Source organism: Cryptosporidium ryanae (assembly GCF_009792415.1).
Source record: "Cryptosporidium ryanae isolate 45019 chromosome Unknown contig_13, whole genome shotgun sequence".
Classification (NCBI taxonomy): Eukaryota; Apicomplexa; class Conoidasida; order Eucoccidiorida; family Cryptosporidiidae; genus Cryptosporidium; species Cryptosporidium ryanae.
Window position 1 is genome coordinate 267,337 of NW_027125556.1, and position 19,909 is coordinate 287,245.

A 19,909-nucleotide genomic window follows, 5' to 3' on the forward strand; every position below is an offset into this window, starting at 1 on the left:
CAAAGTAAAATTATTATATTATTAAATATGCAACAAAGTAGAAAGATCAAATATTTATATTTTTACCGCAAGGCTAAAGTATCATAATATTTAATTAACTTGTTGAGGAGAAGATACAATAAAAATTATTGCTAATATAGTGCTCCAGATGCACCATTAATTATAAGATTATCAATTCGATTTGATATTTCTAGTTTGCTAATAAAATCTGATGAATTAACTAGATATCTCAATTTAATTAAAATAGTAATTGGTATCTGAAATTTTACATTACGGGAAATTAGACCTTCAATGATATTTAATGCAGTTTCGAACTGACTGAAATATGCATAATTCTCAATTATTGAAATTAATGAATTTAGTGAGTGATTATTAAATTTATTAAAATAATATTTTTTATGTATGATATCTTCTGGTTTAATATAAAGATTCATTAAATCAAATGGTAGAACAAAATTTAGAGGAATATCTTCTATACTATTATTTCTTTTGTTATAAATAATATTTTTAAATAAAAGTAATCCAAGGCAAATACCTTCAAAGTAAAATGGTGATGAATACAAATGTTCTGTTACGATATTCCAAATATTAACATTAACTCCAAAGGAGTTACCTCTTATATTCGAGTTCTGTAAAAATAATTCATCAATCAACTCATTTAACTTATAACTTTTTGGCTTCTCAAGTCTCCTTTTCTTACTTAATGTTTTGTCCCCTACCCTAATATTAGTAAATTCTGAAACTAAATCTAACTGCCTCTGATTCAAAATTAAGGATGAACAATAAATAAAGGTCCAAAAAGCTAAAGTTTTACACAAATTAGGAAGTAACTCTAGAGGAATGGTTTCTCTTAGAGTAAGCCCATATTCGTTTTTATTTCTTCCTGAATAATAAAAATTGACATCTTCATATTTCTCCCTAAATCTTGAAAGGATCTCTATAAGTCTAAATGCGGTACTGCAATAGCCATTATTTACTAAGTAATAGATCAACTCCATTGTCGAAAGCAATATGAAAGATGGTTTATTTTCCTTGCATAATTTGTATTCAAACGAGTCTATTCCCAAAAAAATTCCATTTTTAGATATTATATCTTCAAAAAAATGAATTGTTTTCATAACATCGTGATCAAAATGAATTTTAGCAACTTGAAAATTCTGAATATCACCCGAAGTCAATTTTGAAATACTTAAAATATGCCATCTGAGATAAAAAATATATTGTAATGAGGGCAAATACGTAACTGAAGGATTACTTTCAACACTTTCCTCCTTTAATGATATCAAAGGTAACTTGATGCAATAATAATCTCTTGAGATGCAAAACGGTTTATCCTCTTGAATAACAGAATTGATTGAGTCAAAACAAAATAACTTGTAATAATTCCTTATGTATATTGTTAATGAAAAGGTAATATTATCAATTAAATCAGTAAAAAGAATGTTTTTATGTGATTTTCGAGTTCCAGAAATTATTGGATTTAAATACACTAATATCTCCTCCAATACTTTTTTCGTATTTATGTAACTTGTGTCACATAAAAGTTCATTGCATCTCTGACAGCCATTAATCCACTCATGACAAAATAATTTACCTTTGAAGCTACCTGAAATAATTCCACAGTATATTTTTAATAAATTTAAAAAGGATAAAATAATAATGTCCTTTACTTTATTCTCTTTACACCAAACTCTAATGAGAAATTTGTAAGCATTATTTCTCAACAATGAAGATTTATTGTTGAACATTTCAGAAAAGACATTGTTCTTAGAATTTATATTATTTAAATCATCATCAACCCAAAATAAGCTTATCAATGATGAGTAAAACTTAAGAATGTCTTTTCTTGAAGATAAAATACATGAAATTTCCCTAAAGCGTTGTTCCTTTTTTTCACACTTAAATTCCGACAAGCAGTAAAAACAAATCCATAGTGTTATTAATAATAATGACCTTTCAAACTCAGTCACAAATAGATCCAAACTATCTCTAATTATTTCTATTAATTCCGCAATTTCTTTGTTTCTATAAAGGTAAATCAATTGAACAACATAAGCTTTAAAATAGTCTATAAGGTTTGTCTTACTTTCCGGGATTAACCTTATTTGATTTGAAATTGAAGCAATTATTTTTCCTATTAGATATACATAGAATTGATTTTTGGAAATTTTAACTGATGATTTTTCATTTAGTTTAATTAATGATAGCTGAAGAACGAGTGTTTTTGGCATTTCTTCCTGTGGAAATAAACAAATGATTTTTTTGTAATCTTCAAAAATCTCTAATTTAATGATCTCAAGCATTCTCTCGACTAAATTTATATTATCAAATAGTTTGTCTATTATTATCAATGAATTCTCCTCTATTGTTCCCCTATAAAAAAGCAAGTTCACATAGTAGAAGTAATAATGGTATTTTTTTTCATCAAGTTCTTTGAATTCGTCAAAAATCTGAGTATAAAGGTATTTTATTAACAAATTCAATGTTTCTGTACTTCCTTCCCCGCAGTTTTGTATGACAAATTTGTAAGTATTGAACATAAAAAATTCCCATGTAGTATTCAACAGCTTTCCTGAGAATAATATTGATGCGAAATTTCGTAAAGAGATATTACAAAGGAATTGACATATTGATTTTATTTGAACAGTTTTCTGAAGAAGAGCTTCAATGCTAACATGAAATTGATTTCCAAAACTTTCATTTAGAATACCTTGTGGACCACCACCAAATAAAATAGGATTTTTTTTAGTTGAAATATACTTCTCAATATAAAAAATAGGAAGATTTACAAAAATTGATGAAATAGGAATAATATCATCAATTTTTTGGTCATTCAACTTTATTTCTGTTCTTCTATTGTATGTAATCCAAATTAAGAAGTTACACAAATTAAAAAGAAAGGCAGAATAAAATTTTAATAGCCTTCTTATTTTATTAATTCCCACTACATCAAATATAGTAACTGAATTAAATCCTTTTTTTGATGAATCTACATTTATGTAAGACAATTCCTCCATAATTAAATGCCTTTCTCCTAATAAAGATTCAATGTCCCTAAGAATGCGTTCAATATCAGTAAAACAAAAAAATCCATTTGCTGAAGACAATTCATTTATTGTTTCCGTCAATACATCTTCTAAATACTGAGGGGTACATGAAGAAGAAAATATATTATCCAACATCCTTGTACAGTGCACAATATTAACTTCTAAATCTGTGTTTTTCTCATTATCCAATCTAAGATCACCTCTACTTAATTTAATTAGTTCTCTTAACAAATCCTCCTTAATCTTGTAACTTTCCTTGATATTATTCAACACTCCAAATAATGTAGATAATACTTCTAAGGAATAAACAGAATTAATCCCCCCTATTTGTAATTGAATAATTTTTTTGAGGTTCTCTTTAAAAAACACGCGACTAGTATTATATCTGATAAATTTAATTATCAAATAATTATTATTCAACATAATTTCTAGAGGTTTTCTAGACATTTCTAAAAATAGAAACTTTTTCTGTCCATTTAAAATAAACTCACTTTTACACTCCCCTAATTCACTAACAACTGAAAAAGAAGTAGGTGATAATATAAATGTGTTTTCATCATCAGAAAATATATGAATACAGTAACTAGTTGCTCCAATTATCCAATAAATATGTAATAAAAATGTTCTGAAAAGTGAATATTCAGAATAAAATGTACCATAGGTCATAATGACTTCAGAATTATTGGTCTCAACTGAATTATTAATAAATTTAGATGCCAAAAAGATAAAATTCAATATGTTATCTACAGTATTAACTGAACCTAACTTAGTTATTAATTCGTCGTCTAACTTATCCCCAAAATTTTTAATTATAAATAATTTATATTTTTCCAATGCGAGTTCAAAAATTAAGTTTGAAGGACATACTTTATACAAGACGGCCTTAAAATGATCTAATAATACACTTGTATTAATTGTTTTTTCATTTACTTGTAAAGATAAATAATTTCCATTAGCTTCTTCCCATAAACTATGAAATGCGTTGTTCCAAATTTGAGTAGAATTAACACTAAATCCATCAAACTTCTTTAAGTAATATCTGGGATCAAATTTAATTCTCAATTTGTAAAGTTCATACAGTGGAAACAAATCTTTATTAAAATACTCATCGCTTTCATTACACCTGATTAATCTCGAAAAATATATATCAGATCTCACAGCATGAATTTCGCAATTAAACAATGTTGAATTATTATTTACACCATATTCGCTTGAAAAATTGTACGTAAAAACATGTATGAGTCTGACCTTCTCTGGAACTTTAGAATTAAAATTTTCTAAATATATAAAATGTATGGCATCACCTAATAATAACGCACATGTAGATATTTCATTTAAAAAACAAACTTTCGATGGTAAATCAAAATTATTATCACTTATAATACTCAAACTGTCTACCAAGTTGTGACTAGTTTCAGAGTACAAGTTATTATCTGGAATATAAGCTTCAAAAAGGTATATTTTTTTATTGTTCCCACAGAAAGTAATTAAGGAAGTACAACAGTTATTTCTAGAATCGATTGTTTTTTTTATAATTGCAATACTTGAAACTATTAACCCTTCGCTGTATTTCACTTTAGCAATTGAGTAAATAGGTGCCTCATTGTTTGAAGTTCCCTGACAAACTGTTAATCCCAAAATTCCGTATTCAACTCCCAACAAAAATAATTTATTTGATGCTTGTGTAATGCACAAAACATTGGAAATACCAATTTCAAAGCAAAAAGTTGACACCAGTTTTAGGACATATTTTCCATGAGAACTAAATACAACTACATCCATTCTGTAAAAAAGTCCATCGTGAGATAACACGGAAATACTCAATAATGAACTTTCTTCTTCAAAGTACAAACAACAATTGCACTTTGGATAAAATGGAAGCCTAATACTAAATAATGGAAATATAGTAGGTGACTCCCAAACACCTTGAAAATCAAAATCAAACTTCCTCTTTGCAGAAATATCATATATTCTGATTGAATTTCCTACTAATATTGATGAAACAATCAAGTCCTGAAACAAAAACAAACTATTTCCAAATGCCACTTCAGTACTAATATTACGAGTTAATTTAATTGTTAAATCATTTCCAGTACAATAATCAATATCAAAATTGTTGGTGGGGTTAAAATATCCGAGAACTTGTTCTATATGAGAAATCATATTTAGTTATTGTTTTTAACGATCTCTCTTTTACATTTAAGTTACAACATAATTTGGGGTACAAAGGAGTTGCGGGAACATTTATACTTATTTACTTATTTATTTTGAAATAAGGAATATGGTTGACTATCTTCCACTCAACAAGCATTATACAAACGATCAAATAACATTCTTTATACAAAAATTATTAAGTGATAATGTATTTTTTTTACTTATATTTATAGTAATCTTCATATCTACCTCAATCATAGTCGCAATTCTACTTAGAATGCTATTTATTCATCAGTATTCCTGTAAGAATGAATTTTTTTTTTGGTAAAAAGATTAGATGTAATAATGAATTCCACCATAGAAATATTCATGTACTTGATAATTTTTTATTATTATCATTCGGTTACCCAGAACTTATTGATTGCATTAAAATAAATAACGGAAAGGTGCATATTAATTATGATAATCCAAGGGCAATATATAAGATTTCAAAAGTTTTGTTGCATTACAGGTATAAAATTACTTGGAAAATTCCAAGAGGCTTTCTGGTCCCTACAATTCCTTCAAGAGTAAATTATGTACACTATATTGCGGATCTTTTAACCCCTGAACATATATTCAATACTGAAGAAACCAAAGGGTTATTTAGTAAAACCTGTTTACCACATAAAACTGGAATTAAACATGAAACTGAATTTTGTTCTGTAAAAACTTATCTTATTCCTACAGGTAGGCAAATCTTTGGGTTGGATATTGGAGTGGGTGCAAACTGTATTTTTCCAATCCTTTGCAATAGTATTTATTCATGGAGTATGGTTGGAACGGATATATCGACAGAAAGCCTATTCATATCAAATTCAATCATTGAAATCAATAATCTTTCAGACAGTATAAAGCTCATTCACCAAAAAAATGTTGATCAAATTTTGGTGGGGATTCTTGATCATCCCAAAATATCTAATACATACTTTGCCTTTTCTATATGTAATCCGCCATTTTATTCTTCAAACGAGGATTCAATTAATAGTACTCATCCCAATAGGTCTAGGAGCTGCAAAGAATATGAAGTAATCACAATTGGGGGGGAATTCAACTTTCTTCTTAAATTGTATAAACAAAGTAAAAATTTCCAAAAAAGAGTTATTTGGTTCACCTCTCAAGTATCCAAACTTAAAAACATAAAAAAATTACGTGAAATTTTTAGGTATGAACTTTGTTCTAAAAAATTAGAAGCGACAAGAATCATATCTTTAAAACAAGGGAAGCACGAAAAATGGGTATTGGCATGGAGTTTTTACAATAAAGAAGAAAGAATTTCACTTCTTAAATTCCTTAGATGCAATTAGTTTTTTTCATAATTAGTTGATTCATATCTTCTGAGCATACCCAATCCTCTATCTACATGAAAAAAGTGCATGTAACCATTAATGCATGCACCTAACAATTAAATTTGAATATTTGCACTTGCGCACTATTCAAATTTCATATGTTCTTTTTTAATTGAATAATCATATAAGAAATGCAGTCAACAACTCATCAAAATGAAATTATTTCACTTTTAGATGATAAAAGATCTATTAGCTATTCAGTGAAATTTCCAGCTCTTCTTCAATCTACAACAACAATTAAACTTGTAATTTTTTTGGTTGGATTTTCTGATGGTTTGACACATCTTGCTACGCTAGCGATATATTACTTGTTTAAAGACGATCTTCGTCTTTCACCTCCAGAAATTTCTGCAATTTACGCAATTCCTGCAATACCATGGTTTCTAAAACCATTATTTGGTAAGTAGAAATTGACAGACTCATTCAAAATTACTCTTTAAAAAAGCATTTTGCAGTGATTCGCTACCAATATTAGGTAAGTTTATGAGTGATTTACAAAGATAATAAATTTATCAAAAAATTCTTAGGGATGAGAAGAAAACCATATTTACTCTTCTTTTCGCTTCTACAAGTTATTGGTTTTGTATTGCTTGCTACAAATGTAAGTTTAATTAATCTTAAATAAATAATTGATAACGCAAAATAGGCAAATACAGTCTTAAGGGCAGCGGCTTGTCTTCTGGTGATTTCAATAAGTGCTGCATTTTGCAGTAGTATTGCAGAGGTTAGTTAATAAATTAAATTCAGAGTGGTATTAAATTCAAAATAGGCACTGGTAGTTGAGACTTCTGGAACAAGCGGTGGTGCGGAGACCGTGTCAGATTATTTTGGATCAAAATCGATGGGTGCACTAACAACTGCTTATTTTTCTGGTTCATTGCTTGACAAATACAGCAAGCAAAGTATATTCTTTACTACTTCTGTATTTCCTTTGATTGTATTTATTGCGAGTTTAGTTATGAAAGAAGAAGAGACTAACCAAATCTTATCCACGAGGACTCAACTAAATTCATTAATAAAATTCCTAATGAAACCAGTAATTTGGGGTCCTGCAGTTTATATCATTATTTATACCGCAGGACCAGATTATGATGACGCGATGTTTTTCTATTTTACGAATAGCCTTGGATTTTCCCCGACGTTCATGGGTAGTTTAAGGCTAACATACGGAGTTGCAGGAATAATTGGAATAATCTTATACAGAATAATATTAAAAAGAACACCCTTCCGTAAAATATTACTTTGGACAACATTGCTCTCTGTACCTATTTATATGTTACCTCTTATTTTGGTAACTGGGGCAAATTTAAACTTAGGCATATCAAACAGAGCATTTGCACTTTCTGGAGGGTTTCTAGTAGAAGCAATTTCAGAAATACAGCTACTGCCACTACTTGTAATGATGACTAAACTATGCCCTAAAGGTCTGGAAGGATCAATATATGCAGTAATGATGTCTATAAGGAGTCTCGGTATAGGAATATCAAAGATTCTATCTGCAGGGCTTTCATTTTCACTTGGAATTACAGCCAATAACTTTTCAAACATTGGATTATTCATTTGGATTTCTACCGCATTCTTGCTGCTTCCTTTGTTTTTCCTTCACCTCGTAAGTTTATAGAATATTGACAAAAATAAATACCCATTTATTCAAAATAGGTTATAAATGAAGAGGAGTTCGATAATTCCGAATCGAAAGTATAGAATTTATATAAAATAAATTTTAATTTATTAACATAGATCAACATTAATACCATATCCAAAGAAAACTCATAATAAATAAATCAAAATAGAAAATAGGACTTCATTTTCAAATCACAGTTGAGCGGTTCGGCCGCTTTTTAACCTTGTAAATTCTGACAACCCAATTGTCAGTTGTATAAGCCTCTTCAAAGTATGTTAACGAAAATTGAGTTTTCCCTATGTGATAGTTTCTTACAAGGTCGAATCCATCTTTCTGGAGATCAGAAAATCTATAGTATGACAATTTGTAAATAAGAGAATTTATCATCGCACTTGATGCATCTTTTCCCACTGTATACTGCCCATTTTCAGACAAGTAATCATTCTGTTGTATTTGAGGATAAATTCCAGATGCAATTCTAACCATCCAGAGGAATTTGTTTATGTCATCAGATGTGTATTTTGCAAATCCACCAAAAACAACAAAAACATAATCTACATCCAACTTTTCCATTATCTTATATGCTTCCTCTTCTGGTGATGCTAATGCAAGTCCCACAGTTGCAATATGAGTATTGTTCCATGTATTATTATCGACTATAACAGTTCTATCTCCCAATTCTGTGCATTGATACCCATAATCCCACCATGACATTATCCTTGCGTTATAAGGTGTATTTTTTCTAAGCCAATAATATGCTTCTCTAAAGTCATCCTGGATCAACCTAGTACCATCTCTCAACCTGTTTGAAGTTATGACTGAAGGATGAGAATATGCAACTGCAGAACTCCAAACGCTGTGAACTACATAATTTGCACACAGCAAAAATAAAATTATTGCGATAATACCTTTTAAAACTGTCTTGAAAAATACTTTGTTTTCTTTTTCTTTGGAACCATTTTTGAACTTGTCAGATCTAAGATCCCTACCGACAATGCTGGATAAAACAAATGAAAAACCAACTGCAGATAAACAACAGGCAGCAGGTCCGAATACAAGCATAAGGCGTATCATTACAGATGAGAAATAAACTGCAAGAATACCATAAATAACCAAAAAAATTGCTGTGTCTGGAATACAAGTAGTATGGAATGTTTCAAAAGGAAAGTTTTTTGGAGATTTTTTTTGTGCAATATAAATTGAATATCCAGATACAAGTACTCCAAGTGGGAAGAAAATTGCTGTAATATGTAAATCAAATATATATTGTGACCAAGTAGTTGCTTGATGCTCAGAAACAGAAGCAATTATTGGTACGTGCTTTGACGCATATGTAGGATCCAATAATGTCATACTTCTTGCTGCCCATTGAGTCCTTCCAGTTGAAACTAGGAAAACAAATACAGAACTTGATATCAAGAAACAACATATACCAATAACTCTAAGTAATATTTTACTTGAAGAAGTGCTCAAAATGTTTCTGGAGGAATTAATTATAATCACACAAACTACGAGAAATGCCATACAATGTGAAGATAGATGTTCAGAGGATTTTATTGCACCAACATTTACAAAAGGAATATTCATATTTAAAATTGTACCAACCACATAGAAAACAATATATACAACAAAATGTTTGTATGTAAACCTGTTCAACAATACAAGTGCCAAAGTGTAAATTGCTATTGTGTTTAGCACAAAAACATATCCACCCCAACTCATAGTCATATAATTATAGGCTAGTGCTGCAAATAGTGAACTTAATATTCTTCCATCATTTATTGCTCTTAAATAAAGTGCAAAGCTAAATACAAGGGCGAATATCGCAACTGCTTCATTATCATAACTTCCTGCTACACTTCTACTAAGATAAGTAGGAGAAATTCCTGTAAACAACGCAGCCAGCATTCCAGTGCCGTTTTTTTTTGTTACTTGAAACGTCAACAAATAAGAGGCCGTTGCCGTTAAGCTTGACATAATAGGGCCAGTATAAACACATATATGTCTGATACTAACAAGAAGACCTAATTGATGTGCAATATATCTCATTATGGCTGCAGTAAGCATTAGACCTGGAAATAGAGTCTGACCAATAATTCTGCCTAGTGGATACCAACTTCTACTATCAAACCAATTCCAAAATGCATAAAAACCATGTTTAGAAAGAAATTTTGATGTTCTGTAATTAAAATGGGGATCAAATTCATGTATTATTGCTTCATATCTAACTACCGCAAAAAGTCTTACAAAAATACAAAATCCCATAACCAATATTATTGATAAAAACACTAGGACAGGTGAAATCCTGCTCATAGATTCCAACAATCCCTTGTTAGAGTTTTGAATAGAATCATTTACATTACTTTTTTCTTTCATTATAAGCAAAAACAAAGAAAAGGAATTCAATATTAAGTATATAACACGAATATATATTCTTTCATTCAATTTTAAACATATATTTTTCTGCTTAAAGCTTTTTCGTCTCGAAACGGTTGTGTGCCTTTGTCAGGTAAGGAATTCTGGCGCAAAGACGCAATTAACCTAATATTAAATGGGACAGGTTAAATCAACTGCATTAAACATCAAAGATTGCGAAAAAATAGAAAATGAGCAAAACATATGTGAGACATCAGAAATTGAAACTAAACTAGAGAAGGTTCCCTATGTAATAAGGTGGGTATATGGTGGAAAAGACATTTTTGTTCTAGGGGACTTTAATTCTTGGCAGAAACTTGAAGAATACAAATTATTTAGGAGCGGTCATGAACATATAACAATTGTTGAATTATCTAGGAAAGTACATTTTTTTAAATTTATTGTTGATGGGGAATGGCGTTATTCCTACAATATTCCATACAAATTAAACAAAAAAGGGGAAATTAATAACTTTATTGATTTAAGAAATTATAAATCACCAATATATTCAATACAAAATGAATTACAAAGGACCAAGTTTCAAAAATTTCATCAGGGATTTCCGTTTGATTTTCCTGCGGATGCACCTGCTTTACCAATTCTATTGGGAAAAACCAAGTGTCTAGTGGAAACGGAGAACAAGGTCCACTTCCCATTTCATTGCATAAACAATCACATTTACTATGATTCATTCATACAAGAGATATTTGGTGACAACATAGTGACATTTTTCGTCACGAAAAAATTAAATTCATATACAAACAAATTATATAGGACAAAGCATTTACAGAAACACACATCAATAATGTATGCCACAATTAGAAGGTCAAATAAAGATTTCTATCCTATTTCAATTCGAAAAAAAAACGAGATCGATAAATACAGTTTACCTGACCTTAGATATTACTCAGGTGAGGAAAACATTTTAGATCCATACTTTAAACTAAGAATTAGAACAACTACAGAATTATTTGCATCCATGTTTAGACTTTAGTTCTCTAATATTCTTCATTTTTTATCAGACAAAACATAAGCTTTTATTTTATTTGATGAATATTGAATATAATTATATGTACAAGTCACTATAAGTTGTGCACCCAACATATATTTTCTGTGAACCCTCGAGATTCCCACATAAGGATCCACATACAGGCGCCGAAATATAGAGACGAGAGCGCGACTCGTATGTACGAACGAAAGTAACTTCAATAAAATTGGAGTATTTAGAAAAAACTGTCTTTTACTTTACATGAACATTATTTCGTGCTAAGTACCTCATTATCTTCAAATTATTGATCAATTCATGAGAAATGGTAGAAGAAAAACTCCCTAGTGGAGAGAATACTTCACCACCCAAACTACTAAGTTTGATTCGAGAGATTGGTCCAAGTAGCACATCCGATCAAATAAAATTCGACAAAATTGCATTAGAATGGGCTAGAAAACCTAATAACTTTGTTAATGAAGTTGCTGCAGCAATTATTTACATGTTAAATGAAACTTCAAGGCACAATATTGAGCCAAAGAAAAAGGATAATCAAATTAATTTTGACTTCTCTGCAGTATTGAGGGCCAGGTGGAATGAATTAAGTGACATCAAAAGTGATCAGAATTTTTTAATACATAATAAAAATGATAAAATAGAAACAGGATGGAATTCCTCTGTGTTTGTTGAAGGCATACAAAAGCTAGTGAAACCATTTTGTCAAAATTTAGAAAATCCTGGAATTTTCTGGGATAAAGTTATAAAATATGTTATTAACAATAGCGATCAGCTTTATTTATCAGGAAATGATGGAAGCTTTGAATTTTTTTGTTCAATCCTTGGTGAAATTTATAGGAGAGGTGATAACAGGACATACATACCAAAAGACAATGAATTTTTTTGTAAAATCGACCCGTTTTTGCAAAAATGGGAGAATCCGACTGTTCAAGCACAATTTATTGTGAAAATTTGTAAATTTGGGTTCGAAGTTCAAAATCGTGCTTATGACATCCAAGGAAACGATATAAATTTTTTAGACGAATCTTTATTAAATGATGATTTAAAATTCGACCAATTGTACCCTAATATCAACAACCATTCAATAATTTTGGATGCTAGTCATCTTGTTCCTGAATCACTGTTATCTATGGTAAAAACGGATACGAGAATTGTAGAACTCATAGAGAATGGATTAATTGGGACTCCTATCATTTATAATGAATTGAAACTCCCGAGAATAGCTATTATTCACTCTAGAGGTTCCTGCGGTGCATTTATTTGCAGTAGACTACTTAAGGTACTCTTTGATATCTCTAATCGCGTAAAAGACCAAAAACTATTAGATCAGATTCACCATCTCTTGTTCTATGATATCCCGAGATATTCTCCAATTGGAATGCTTTCTTCATTGGGTGTAATATATAGCGATCTTCCCAACTACTTAAAACTTCCTAACGATTTAGTTAATAAGATATCTGAGTTGTTTGAAACCGGACTTAAGAGCAACGAACTTGATAAAACAATACTTATTAATATTTCTATTTTGAGTATTCAAGAATTCGTTTGTTCCACTAGATCTAAGATCATGGCAACTTCTCAAGGAAAGGAATACGAGTTAGGACCCAACTTTGGTTTACTAATGCAGATTTTATTCGCCTCATTTGAAGAACATGGTTCGAGGAGGAATAGAAACTTACAGTTTATCAGGGATTTCCTCGGCCAAATTACACTCCGATACAGATTCTCATCTATTGTTATTCTTTCTAGGTTAACTTCACTGGGCAGAAAATACATTTGGAAATTTTTGAGAAATGAATATACAGTCTTACCCCGCTTATGTGATATGATTGAAGTAAAGGGACAGGTTCCTCCAATTCATCCCAGAGAAAACAGAAGAAACTCTAGATCCAATTCCAACATCTATATAGATTATTTTCATTGGTGGTTTCTTTGCTTGGATTTTATCGTAGCAGGGATAAGTATTCGCCAGAATTCTGGACTAAATTTGTCTGAAGGTGAATGTAGCGATATTATCCAAGATTCCACTGATGTTTTGTCTAGGTTATTTCAAAGGGAGCTTGAAGGCAAGTATTCAGAATCATTTCTTTTAATTGTTGCAATTGTGGACTACATTAGGGCAAGACTTGTTTACATGACCTATGCTTCTGCAGAATTGCAGACTATATTGGTGAACAGAAGGATATCACTTCCCTCGTTTTCTTTCGAAAAAGCAGCTAACTTTAAAATATTTGCTGCAAGGATTGTTAGAAGAAACTTATTATTAGGGAGTCCAAAATTGCCGTTTCCAAGCAATTTTTGGGCATCTTCTTTCGGCACTCCATCCTTTTCATATTATTATTGGTCTATAAGCTCATTTGTAATACTTGCAATTAAGAATGCAATTATTGAGTTTAAAATATCAATAGATGGTATTGAAAATGTTCGAATTTTTAATTTACTAGAAGCATTAACTGAGTTTGAAATGGTCAAGGCTAATAAAATTAACTCAGGTATAGTTAATAGTTTCAAAGGTGACTCTGGAAGACAGAAAACTATTGGTATTTCTATTAAGGATGTTAATTCAAATGAAGGAATTTCATCTGATAGATCTCTCATTTGTTCAAGGGACACTGGTAACTATAACAATAATATTGATCTCGCACCAGTAGAAGGAAATAAAACAGTTAATGATTCTGAGATTAATGAAAGAGTCAATGAGTACTTTACAAGATTCTATACGGGTAAAATTGACATAAAAGAATTAATATATGAATTAAAAGAAGCAAATTCAAAATATTCAACCGATGAGTGTAAACTATTTAATGTCTTTCTCCAGACATTGTTTGATGAGTGTAGGTCATTTCCAAAATATCCCGTTCCTGAGCTTAGACTGACAGCAATAATGCTAGGGACGTTGGTAAGAGAAGATATGCTTATTCCATATGGTAATGCTCTGGTGTTTGTTCAACGTTGTATAATTGAAGCACTTAAAAAAAATCATTGGTCTAAAATGTTCTGCTTTGGAGTACTCGCCATGGAACAATTTATTAACAAAATAATTAACTTTCCTCAATTTCTGTTTGCTATTGTAATCATGTCCAAGCATCTAGAACCTGTAATTGGAAATTATATTCGTTACTGTGAGTATTGTCTTTCATTATTACCAGATAATCTCAAAAGTAAGCTGTTTATTGAGAAGGGAATTCTGGAAAATCTTGGTATTTCGCCTTTAATGACAATAAAAAACCTCGTTTCTACTTGTAACCCAGAAATGATTTCTTTTTGCTGCCCCACAGAAAACATTACCGAAAATGAAGAAAATTGCTTAGTTTCAAAAAATGAATTTGGATCTCTTGTAAAACTTGATATTTCATCTAAAAAAATTCTTCCTGATGGACTTACGATTGAACAACTACAAGGATTTGGACTAGGATCTTTGGAAAGGCTCATGAATGATCCTAGAATCTACAATACCATCACAATTCCACCTGATCATATCGTTGAGCACATATTCACTATTTGCAATACCCTTGCAAGCACAAACGTTGATTCCAAGGCGCAAGAAATGGCTGAAATTCTTAAAAAGAATCCGGAATTCTCTTACTGGTTTACCTTTTATCTTGTAAAGAACAGAACTTCTAAGGAAAAAAACAATCACTCTACATATATTGGTTTTTTAGTTAAATTGGATGAATTGTTACCTGAAATAGTAGATGACTTTCACAAAAGGAAGCCTGATGATAATTCAATGGTTCCTATAACTCGTAGAGAAAGTGACTTTAAGGTTGGAAGAAGTATAACTGATATTGCAGCGCTTGCTAGTTATGACTGCATAAAAGCGTTACTTTGTTATTCAACTTTGTTAAATGAAGTGTCCTCTTTTGTCAATATACTTCGCCATCTAGGTTTTTGGCTTGGCCAAATAACTATAGGTATTAACCAACCGATAGTGCACAAGTATTTAAATCCGAGGCAATTACTCATTGAGAGTTATTTTAAGGGATGTATTTCATCCACTTTACCTTTTGTATGCAAAATACTGGAGAGCGCAAAGAATACTCATTTTGATCCTCCAAATCCATGGACAAATAGCATACTTTTTACACTTGCAGAAATACATTCCAACGCAGACAATGCAAACTCGCGCATGTTCGAAGTTGAATTGTTATTTAAACAATTGGAATTGAATCTAGAAGATTATATTAACAAAACTAATTACTTGATGGTTGATTCTCAAATGCTAAACTCTTATAATATAAATGCTGTGAATGAGGAGCAAAAAAGAATTTATATGAATTTAAGAACTCCTCAAGTAACTAACACACAACATACAAGTTTATCACAAAATAGAAATATGAACCACTTAAATGGTTTCACCAAAAGCGTTCCAAACTCTTTTACTCAACCAAATGGTCAGATTGATTCACAACTTGCATCTTCATTTGTGCCCCCACATTACAATCAAATGATGGTACAACAACCACGGCAATACCAAGCTGCAACAACGGACATGCAATTTTGGGCCAACAAGGTTCTTATTTCACCTTCAATTGGATTGTTTCAAATGCAGCCCTCTCTTAGGCCATTGGTTCCTCTCGCTTTAGACCGTTCAATCAAGGAAATTCTGCAGGTCGTTATTCCCAGATCTGTTAGAATTGCAATTATTACAACCAGGGAAATTGTAGGGAAGGATTTTGCTTTCGAACCTGATGAAAACATTTACAGAAGGGCCACTCAACTTATGGTTTCATCACTCTCTGGGTCAATGGCCATTGCCGCTTGTCGAGAGCCACTTCGTGTAGCATTCATTACACAACTGAGGCAAATATTGCAACAAACTCTCTCAAGAGAAGAAGATAATGTATTAGTTGAACAAATTGCTCAGCTGATTTGTAGTGACAATATTGATCTTGGCTGTTATATTATTGAACAAGCAGTTGTAAAACGAGCAGTTGAAGAATTAGAAGATGCAATATCACCAGGTGTTATATACAGGAAGAAGATGAGGGAAACTGGTCAACAATTCGTTGATATGAATTACTATGGAGGACCAAACTCACAAATACAGACTTTATATTTATCGTCTCTTCCAGATATACTCAAATATAGACAAAATTCGATGAGACATTTACAATTATATAGAGATTTCCTATTGTTCACCTTAATGAGAAATGTTTACAGAGACTCTTCATCCCAACTTGAGACACGTATTAATAATAACGGACAACAAATTGTTCAAGTACAAAGACAACAAGGAAGAAATGATCAAACAACTAATCAAATTCACAAAACTCAGTGCAGTCATCAAAGTACAAACAGATATACTACCAGACAAGATTTTTCACAGAATATAAACACAGTTAAAACCGAGGCCATGAGTTCTAGATTACTTTCCAGTAACCAGGTTCACACTAATTTAGTTCATACATCAATGGTTCAGCCACTAGAGCCTGTTAGGGTACCTTTGTTGTTTGAAGCGTCTATCTTTCCACTCATGTCAAGAGTTGACGAATGTTTAACTCAGATAAAGGATGTTATCAGGGAAATGGCGCTTTATCCCCCAATATTCCCAAGAAACTTCTCTTCCCCTATAGGTAACCTCTCATATGAAAGTCACTATAGAAGCCAGGCGTTTACTTTCTCTAGGCCCCTGGGATCAAAAGTTACTCTTTCATCACCAAGAACAACCGCTCATCCAGTTCTTTCAGTATTGGCCTCTCTACCGTCTGACCACATTCTTTTCTACCTTTGCAAAGTTGTATTTGCAATAGGGGCCTCTGCATCTCAGAAAGAGGATATCTTGATTGGAATCTCTCAAAAGTTGCTAAGAACACTATTTGATGCTGCTGCTGCATATCAACAAAGTATAATGGGTGCAATTCCATCTACTAAATGCATTGCATCTGCTCTTGGATTTGATGCTGCTCTACTCCATATAGAAGTATTTCTTGGTTTGTCTCACCAAATTCTGCTTATAAATCCAAAATTTCGTTCAAAACTTAGGAGCGAAGCTATAGGATGGTTTGTACATGCAATTGAGGAACCAAAATATTCAGTTGATATTATTGTGGGTGCACTCAGATATGGCCTAATTTCAAGTCGTGAACTCGATGTATTTCTCACAGATCTTCTTAACAGGGAATTCCATATTGATGACCCAGATAACCCCTCCTGTAGCCTTGACAAATTTTTGAACCTTATTGAATTCACATATAAACTTTTTTTCAGGTGTATTGGTGATTGGCATTTCCCAATAGACAGAAAATTACCAAAAACTACACAGACTTTAAATATTCTTGCAAGCAATACTCTCATACAAAACTATTTTCATACAAGATCTGTTATTATTCCCGGTTTCTACTACAAGCCAAACCCATCAAAAACTAATCTTGCTGAAATCAAGAGTATTGTTGACATTTTACTTAAGGAAATGAATTCTAATAAATTTATTAACAGAAAAACCGGGTGGATTGGAGAGAAGATTCCAGAAATTTTGAGTTTTTGTACCATTATTAACTCACATAAAGATAAAGTTCTCAGTCCTGTATATTCAAAACTACCAATTCCAATAACACCTTCTAATGAAGTTAGTAATGTGGTTGGTCGTATATTTGATGAATGGATACTATTGCTGAGAATAACTGTTTTTAGTGGTGTTGGTACAAATGAGCGCAATAACCCTTACAGGAACCTATTTTTACAACGACTTACAAGGCAGGGTCTACTTAAGATGGATGACAGGACGGAAAAACTATTCACTGCTTGTATTGAAAGAGCACTATACATAAGTTTAAATAACAAGTTTATATGCCTAACACAAAATAAAAATACGAACGGTAAATTATGTGATAAGAATATCACTCAAACAAATATGGACCCATTTCCATTAGACTCCCTGGTGAAATTGATTACGACTATGGCACGTTTTCTAGACCCACAACAAATGATATCTGTAGTTATTACACATAAGTTTTTGTCAATCCTCACTAAGATAATCCACAGAAATTCCGAATTACCCACATTTAACCAAAGACCTTATTATCGAATTTTCTTCGCTTTTCTTTGTGAATATGAGTCTATTGGTCAAAGTTCTGAAATGGTACATTTTACTTGCCTCTTAAGTATTGTTCATCATCTTCATTATATTAACCCAAATAGAGTTCCTGCATTCGCATATTCATGGGTTCAGATTATTTCCAGCAATAAATTATTCCCTTACTTGTTGCGTCACGCAAAAAGTTGGCAGCCTTATCAATCACTTCTTATCCAACTTTTCACCTTTATCTCGCCGTACCTGAAAAACATACAATTATCCTGTAATATTAAGGCTATTTATGGTGCTTTACTTAGGATACTGCTTGTTTTATTACATGATTTTCCCGAGTTCCTTTGTGACTATAGTTACAGTTTTTGTGATGCACTACCATTAAATTGTATACAGATCAGAAATCTGATATTATCTGCATTTCCAAGGAATATGAAGCTTCCGGACCCTTTTCTCCCAACACTGAGAATCGAAAATATACCTGAAATAAAGGTTGTTCCCAGGATGATCTCGAACTACGGCCCATTTATTTTATATAAAGAACTCAAGTCAAGAATTGATAGATATTGGATAACGAGAGATTACTCAATATTGCCTCTTATTTTGGAATCAATGAAACTAGATAGGGAAAATGCCTTAAAAAAAGGGACTAAATACATCTTCCCTGTAATTACTGCTTTGTTGTTATATGTTGGTATATACCTGCCTAATGGTTCCAGATCTAATTCAAATATGGAAAATTCTTCTGAACCCATGTCAGTCAATGTACTAGATATAGAACTTGTGAATGTGAACACTAACAATCTAGAAAACGAAATTGGATTAAAGAATGTAATTGATTCTATTGAAGATCCCTCCCTTGCAATATTCCTGTTTCTCTCTAGGAACTTGGATATGGAGGGACGCTTTAATTTCATATCTGCCATCACTAATTTCCTCGGTTATCCAAACTATTATACATTCTACTTCAGAACGCTACTCTTGTGGCTTTTCCTAAATAGTCACGATTCTGTTGTTCAGGAGCAAATAACAAGGATACTACTTGAAAGATTAATTGTTCACAGACCTCACCCATGGGGACTATTAATCACATTCATCGAACTTATAAAAAATCCCAAGTACTCATTTTGGAATTGTTCATTTGTCCATTTGGCTCCTGAGGTCGAAAAACTCTTTCAGTCCGTGGCTCAGACTTGCCTTGGGCAGGGTGCGAACAAAAACAGTTCTGTAAACTCATAATTTCAATACTAT

At 31.5% G+C, this 19,909-nt stretch overlaps 6 protein-coding genes across 6 annotated transcripts; 4 read left to right on the plus strand and 2 right to left on the minus strand.

The window, feature by feature from the left end:
- Positions 1-131: 131 nt before the first annotated feature.
- On the minus strand, positions 132-5,210 carry FG386_000281 (uncharacterized protein; the record flags this gene model as incomplete). Its single annotated transcript, XM_067339631.1, has 1 exon — positions 132-5,210. One exon carries the CDS (start codon positions 5,208-5,210, stop codon positions 132-134), a length of 5,079 nt encoding a protein of 1,692 aa, XP_067196327.1.
- A 299-nt stretch (positions 5,211-5,509) lies between these two features.
- Positions 5,510-6,547, plus strand: FG386_000282 (YbiN-like RNA methylase; the record flags this gene model as incomplete). The annotated part of the gene is made up of 1 exon (XM_067339632.1): positions 5,510-6,547. The coding sequence occupies one exon, from the start codon at positions 5,510-5,512 to the stop codon at positions 6,545-6,547; it is 1,038 nt and encodes a 345-aa protein (XP_067196328.1).
- A 173-nt stretch (positions 6,548-6,720) lies between these two features.
- FG386_000284 (BT1 family protein) lies at positions 6,721-8,293 on the plus strand (the record flags this gene model as incomplete). Its single annotated transcript, XM_067339634.1, has 5 exons — positions 6,721-6,988; positions 7,117-7,190; positions 7,236-7,313; positions 7,359-8,198; positions 8,249-8,293. 5 exons carry the CDS (start codon positions 6,721-6,723, stop codon positions 8,291-8,293), a joined length of 1,305 nt encoding a protein of 434 aa, XP_067196330.1.
- Positions 8,294-8,399: 106 nt separating this feature from the next.
- FG386_000285 (oligosaccharyl transferase stt3 protein) lies at positions 8,400-10,589 on the minus strand (the record flags this gene model as incomplete). Its single annotated transcript, XM_067339635.1, has 1 exon — positions 8,400-10,589. One exon carries the CDS (start codon positions 10,587-10,589, stop codon positions 8,400-8,402), a length of 2,190 nt encoding a protein of 729 aa, XP_067196331.1.
- Positions 10,590-10,764: 175 nt separating this feature from the next.
- FG386_000286 (AMP-activated protein kinase beta chain) lies at positions 10,765-11,622 on the plus strand (the record flags this gene model as incomplete). Its single annotated transcript, XM_067339636.1, has 1 exon — positions 10,765-11,622. The coding sequence occupies one exon, from the start codon at positions 10,765-10,767 to the stop codon at positions 11,620-11,622; it is 858 nt and encodes a 285-aa protein (XP_067196332.1).
- A 316-nt stretch (positions 11,623-11,938) lies between these two features.
- On the plus strand, positions 11,939-19,897 carry FG386_000287 (transcription regulatory protein; the record flags this gene model as incomplete). The annotated part of the gene is made up of 1 exon (XM_067339637.1): positions 11,939-19,897. One exon carries the CDS (start codon positions 11,939-11,941, stop codon positions 19,895-19,897), a length of 7,959 nt encoding a protein of 2,652 aa, XP_067196333.1.
- Positions 19,898-19,909: the final 12 nt, after the last annotated feature.